This window comes from Trachymyrmex septentrionalis, unplaced genomic scaffold, assembly GCF_001594115.1.
Source record: "Trachymyrmex septentrionalis isolate Tsep2-gDNA-1 unplaced genomic scaffold, Tsep1.0 scaffold208, whole genome shotgun sequence".
Classification (NCBI taxonomy): domain Eukaryota; kingdom Metazoa; phylum Arthropoda; class Insecta; order Hymenoptera; family Formicidae; genus Trachymyrmex; species Trachymyrmex septentrionalis.
Window position 1 is genome coordinate 114,396 of NW_017305266.1, and position 5,860 is coordinate 120,255.

General features: G+C 35.6%; 3 protein-coding genes across 7 annotated transcripts in view; 1 reads left to right on the forward strand and 2 right to left on the reverse strand.

Annotated features, from left to right (window-relative positions):
* Positions 1 to 207: 207 nt before the first annotated feature.
* On the reverse strand, positions 208 to 750 carry LOC108747973 (HIG1 domain family member 2A, mitochondrial). The gene is made up of 2 exons (XM_018485904.1): positions 610 to 750; positions 208 to 398 (listed from the first exon to the last, which is right to left on the reverse strand). The coding sequence occupies exons 1-2, from the start codon at positions 740 to 742 to the stop codon at positions 232 to 234; spliced, it is 300 nt and encodes a 99-aa protein (XP_018341406.1). The 5' UTR covers positions 743 to 750; the 3' UTR covers positions 208 to 231.
* Positions 751 to 894: 144 nt separating this feature from the next.
* Positions 895 to 4,512, forward strand: LOC108747969 (NHL repeat-containing protein 2). Of its 2 annotated transcripts, XM_018485897.1 has the most exons (10): positions 895 to 1,095; positions 1,150 to 1,335; positions 1,687 to 1,853; positions 1,973 to 2,132; positions 2,242 to 2,657; positions 2,739 to 2,968; positions 3,105 to 3,330; positions 3,509 to 3,706; positions 3,785 to 3,898; positions 4,002 to 4,512. In XM_018485897.1, the coding sequence occupies exons 1-10, from the start codon at positions 918 to 920 to the stop codon at positions 4,395 to 4,397; spliced, it is 2,271 nt and encodes a 756-aa protein (XP_018341399.1). In that variant the 5' UTR covers positions 895 to 917; the 3' UTR covers positions 4,398 to 4,512. The 2 variants fall into 2 exon arrangements, with proteins under 2 accessions (XP_018341399.1, XP_018341398.1); XM_018485896.1 differs by having other exon boundaries at positions 895 to 1,335.
* A 90-nt stretch (positions 4,513 to 4,602) lies between these two features.
* Positions 4,603 to 5,860, reverse strand: part of LOC108747970 (MORN repeat-containing protein 5-like) — a 10,791-nt gene continuing 9,533 nt past the window's right edge. For all 4 annotated transcript variants that reach the window (XM_018485899.1, XM_018485898.1, XM_018485901.1 and 1 more), the window contains exons 3-6: positions 5,353 to 5,539; positions 5,117 to 5,276; positions 4,839 to 5,026; positions 4,603 to 4,701 (exon numbers count right to left, since the gene is read on the reverse strand). In XM_018485899.1, the coding sequence (XP_018341401.1) occupies positions 4,650 to 4,701; positions 4,839 to 5,026; positions 5,117 to 5,276; positions 5,353 to 5,539 (587 nt within the window). In that variant the 3' untranslated portion in view covers positions 4,603 to 4,649. The remainder of the gene's footprint in view (positions 4,702 to 4,838; positions 5,027 to 5,116; positions 5,277 to 5,352; positions 5,540 to 5,860) is intronic.

Below are 5,860 nucleotides of genomic sequence, written 5' to 3' on the forward strand. Positions count from 1 at the left end.
TTTGTATACGATATTTTTAATGAAAATATCTGTTTACAACGTTCATCAATAATTGTAATTAGTTACATTTTTGTAAATATTTTTATTTAAAAATATTTTTAAGACATCAACATAACAAAGATTACCCAAAATTATATAAGGGATGTTCATATTAGGTATATCATATTCAATATGACAAGAACAAGCCTAATACTACAATAAAAACTTGGTGTTGATTCGTAAATCAACATATCAATTTGATTTTGACTTGGGCAGCAGGAGTATTCCTACGACCATGCAAATGATAGTAAATGCTTGAGCACCAACACGAGCACGCATCATGTACTGTTGCATTTGTTGCCTTCCCTTAGAAAAGTTGAAGAGTCCAATACTTAGGGCTGCAACAGTTCCGAATGCTCCTAGAAATATAAAAAAAAATAGCAGAAAAAATAGCGTTGCGTTAAAGATGACTAATCAAGCTCAATAAAACGCGGTTCTTTCGCACAGATGTACAAGTCTCTTTATTATTTTTATCCTGTTAGCTACATCTCCGCAGCTTCTTGTTACAAAGATCAGAAGGATTTGGTTCGATAAATTCTATCTCGGTTTACGGAATATAGGTTAGTTTACCTATCGGTACCAGTGGATTCTCTAGCGTTTTACGTTTCGCCTTCTGAAAAAATGTCTCGGTAACATAAGATCTATTTAGATCTTCACGTATTTCCACCCAGTCCAATTCGTCATCCGGTTTTAAGTCTCCCATATCCGTCCCGCGAAAAAAAAGAATACAAGATCTCACAACAGAATCTGCGGCACCCGCGGCACTGAGCTCATGTTAATGACCACGTGCGAAAGAGCGTAGGTTAACGATTGATAATGATTACGTTAAATCGATAACGTATATCGGACAATGTATTCAATTGGACTTCGACGACACGATGAGAAAATCGTATAATCTCTCCCTCCTCGCTAATCTCTTCCTCCGAGGTTGTCCGAGATCAGTAGCGTCATTCGGTGTCCGTGACGGAACACGTCAGACGGTCTCAAGGAGAGCGAGAGAGAGAGTGACGTTCCGAATTGATGTTGCGAGTGTTACAACTATTGCAAGTAACACAAGTGCGTGTGTAACCAATGCTCTCGATCGCTCGAGGAATTTTATACCTATTTTAGATCGTTCGATGTGCGGACTGGTAAATAAAAAAATGAATACGCAAGAAGTAGTGGAGGAGCTGACGCAGGTCTGTATTCAGATGCGCTTCCACCTCGACGATTTGGAACAGAGGGAAAAAGAGATATTAATCCTAAAGCACATCAGGCGCTTCGAAAACAGCGGAGCAGCTCGTGATTTCCCAAAAGGTACTCACGAAAAAAGTTTAGTCAGTTAGAAATAAATGACAGTTATCTGTTGCAGAAAAAAATGGCTAACAATCGTCATGGGAGGGTCATTGTTATTAATTAATTTCATTGTATTAATTAATTTTCAGTATTTGCGTATAAGCAGAACAATTAAGACTCATTATGACGTCAAAATGATTCTAAATTGTTGTATATCGAAGATCACTTTTTTAATTAGCAACAATTCATTATCGTGATTTACAGTTCTACTTGGGCACTTTGTAAAAAGCTAATTAAAAGTGGATTATTATCTGCAGGAAAAATGATTAATAATTATTATCGTTATAATTTTTAATGATATATATTATACAGGCTTGGAATGGTTTAACGTGTCCGAAGGATTGTCGCTAGGGCAGCATCTAAAAGGAAAAATTGTGCTTTTGGACTTTTTTACATATTGCTGCATCAATTGCATGCATGTTTTGGCCGAGCTGGAAGAAGTCGAGAAGAAAATCTCTGTAGAGGATGGTCTCGTGGTAGTAAGTATTAACATATTTTCTTACAGGAAAGAGAATTCTAGAAATTCAGGAACTTCTAGAAATTAAAGATATACATTAGATATGATTTTGTCCGAGACTATAATAATTCTTCTATTTAGATCGGAGTGCATAGCGCAAAATTTACAAACGAGCGCAGTTCGAAGAATGTCTTATCTGCTGTACAGAGATATAATATCACACATCCTGTGGTAAATGATGTAACGTTAAGAATGTGGCACGATATGGGAATAACGTGTTGGCCTAGCCTGATTATGTTAGGTATGAAACAATATTTGATTCCTTTGCTTTTTTCCCTAACAGCTACATATTAATACTATTTGTGAAAACTTCCTATTGTCACAGCTATATGTGTTTAAATTCATTTCAGGACCTAATGGTCAACCACTGGCTGTTTTTGTGGGTGAAAATCACAAAGATGAAATACTATTATACACAAAAATAGCAATAAGTTATTTTAAATCCTTAAAACAAATGTCAAATCATGGTCTTCCATTAAAGCCAGCGCATCATCTTTTACCATCTTCTAAAGATGGTCTGCTATTTCCTGGCAAGCTAACGGTTCTTCAGTTAGAACAACAAACGAAGCTAGTCATATCTGATAGTGGTAACAATAGGATTGTAATTACAAATGAGCACGGGAGAGTGGAACACGTTATAGGAGGATGCAATCAGGGTTTTAAAGATGGCGATTTCAAAAACGCTAGATTCAATTCACCTCAAGGAGTCTGTGTGCTAAATAATGTAATCTACGTTGCGGACAATAATAACCATGCTATTAGAAAAGTAAGTAAAAGTACCATTTTTTTATTATTGTAGCATAACGTTGATTCGCTATATTTAATCTCGATGTTAACCACGCTTTAGATAAACCTGGCAAAAAAAATTGTATCCACCATAGCTGGCACTGGTTCACAAGGTTGCGATCGAAAGGGTGGAAAACACGGCACTGATCAAGCTTTATCGTCCCCTTGGGATGTGGCAATTTATCATCACGAGTATAAAGGCATCACGGTGCCAGTGTTGTTAATCGCCATAGCGGGTACCCATCAGATCTGGGCACTGTTTTTGGAAGATACCATTTGGTGGAAGGAAAAGTGAGATATTATTTACGTAATTAATATGACATCTTCACGTTACGCATTTTTAAATGTGATTTTTGAACATTTAATTTAATAATGAATTTCAATTTTTTTATAATTCACGCAGATAACGAAAATGTCCGTATTTTAGAAAATACACGGCGGGCACTTGCGCTGCTATCGTTGGAAGTGGACGAGAGGAAAATCGCAACAACAGTTATCCTCATGCCGCGGGACTAGCACAACCCTCTGGCATTGCGATCGTTCAGGAATGTAAAGTTGCGTTTTTTGCGGACAGCGAAAGCAGTGCTATCAGACGGCTGCATTTAGATAGCGGACAAGTATCCGCTGTTTGTGGAGGAGATAAAAATCCAGCGGTTCGTTCAATAACAAATAGTTTTCATTTATTTTCTCACTTTGCATTTGTGTATACGAATAAGATAGCTTTAATCAATTTGTTCGATACGTAAACAAGCGTTAGCTTTCGTTCGAATAACAGCAGTAAATCAATGACGTTTATTTTATCAGACTTTTTAGAATCACTTTGTATTGTAGAACTTACATGCGTTTGGAGATGTAGACGGAAAAGGACATTTGGCTAAACTTCAACATCCATTAGGCGTAACGTGGAATCATTTGGATAAACGAATTTATGTGGCCGATACTTACAATCATAAAATTAAAAGCGTAGATCCTACGACGGAGTATTGCAAAACGTTGTTTGGCGATAAAAAACCCGATCATACATTTATCGTAAGTATATTTTTTGAAGAAACAGCAATTTATAAAAAAATATTTGCAAAAATTAATTAAATTGTCAAAATTTTTTAGTTCAATGAACCGAGTGGCCTTGCTGTTAGTCCAGACGGTAACATTCTTTACGTAGCAGATACCAACAATCACGCTCTTAAAATTATTGATCTAAAAAATGAGAAGATTTCAACTGTAAGTATATTTCTGGAAGTCTAAACAGAATCACTTTAAAAATATAACTTTGTTTTATGAATCATGAAAGATTAATATAAATTTCCTTAATTTTATTTTTCAGATGGCTGTCGTATCCAGACGTGACTCGAATAGAAATACTGACAATGTATTCACTTTTGATACGACAGTAAATGCACGCAGTGGAGAACTAAATATTTCATTTAATATCGTATTTACGAACGATTTGAAATTAAATGCAGACGCACCGCAAGAATGGCAGGTGTCTTTACCTGCAAATACGTGGACGGCGAAATCATTGACGGGTAGACTTTCAACTCCTATATCGGTGAAACTTCCTGAAGAAGAAACGCGCAATCAATTATCCGTCACATTAAACATAATGGCTTGCACAGTGGACACGTGTGTACCACTAAAGCTGTCGGTATTGTTCAACGTACAACGTAAAACAGATGCGCCAACAGTTGTGACTGAAGAGAAAGAACTCGTTATCGGTTAGGAAATGCGTTTTATGCTTTCGTATGTGCTTTCGAAAAGTGTAAACACATACGTTGTATAATGAATATTTTTAAGATATTACATTTTGGAAATATGTATTTAAAATAAGTATATTTGCGGCGATAATTTTAATATAATAGTTATACCGTTATATATATATTCTATATAATTGTACATGTTACTTATTGTATTTTTAATTACTTCAGTCTATATTTTTTTTACAACTTTTTGATTTGCATTAAGTACAATTGTGTTAATTTTTATTCATCATGTCAGCGGGTGAGTGTCTGGCAAATTTTGTCAGTCTTAAATAGTAATTCAAACAAGAATTAATTATATTTTATTATAATATTTTATAATATATAATTATATTATTTTATTAGTATACTTTATATTATATAACTATATTATTTTTAATTGTTTAAAATATTTGTATTTGTACCTTTGCCACCAAATTCCAGCTTCTTCTTCTTCTTCATCTTCTGAGACATGTGATAACGTTGCAAAATCCGCCGTTCCCGATTGCCAATATTCATGCAACCATTCTTGATGGCCAGTTGGCTCTGACCAGCCTTTTCGGCAATTGTTTTCTATCCACGCACTTTCTGTCGCCGTTGGAATCTTGATCACCTTTGTAATTTATTAAAATTAAACCTACATTTGTCCTTCACGGGAATAAATAGATATGTATTGTTTATCACTGCCGAGAGATATCTTTACTTTTATGCATTTGCGATACGACATTACGCAATTACTATGTGGATCGAACATTCCAGCACCGGTGTCGTAGCAGTACGGAGGAATAATCTTAGTGGGCTGGACATTGGTTTTCAGTACTTCTCCGGCTGGTTTCAGTCCATTCACCACGCAGTTATAAAATCTGAAATAATTTTACCATCCATGAATACACGGGATGAATTCTCCTTTAGCTGCTATATTAAGAATCTGATGCTAACCGCCTATCGGGATATGCGCAATAATCCCAATCGTTTTCTCGATACGATAAACCGTCTGCGAACGTATAGCGCCTTTGCTTCATTTTTCCGCGATACCAAACAGCATCCATTCTTTGTCCACGTGGCCAATACATACTTCCACGACCATGAAGCATGCCGTTCCGGAATTCTCCCTCTAACACGACTTCTGATAAACAAGAATAGAATTAATCAGCGCTAATTAGTCGGTGCGATATTATGATCCTACATGGAAAGAATGGTTTCCGAATTTATGTCATTTTTATCATGATCAAAAAATGACATAAATTCGTCAGTATGACGTCAAATTGACTGAATGGTTTTCTCGTTCTCCTTGGGTAGATACAGATCTGAAAATAAATTCTGTTGGACTATCAAAATAATTACATATAGGACGCTCAGATCGATCACTAGAATATCAAAATTTTTGGTGATATCTCTGGGTGAAAATTTTTCTCAGAATTTTTCATATAATTTTTCAGAATTTCTC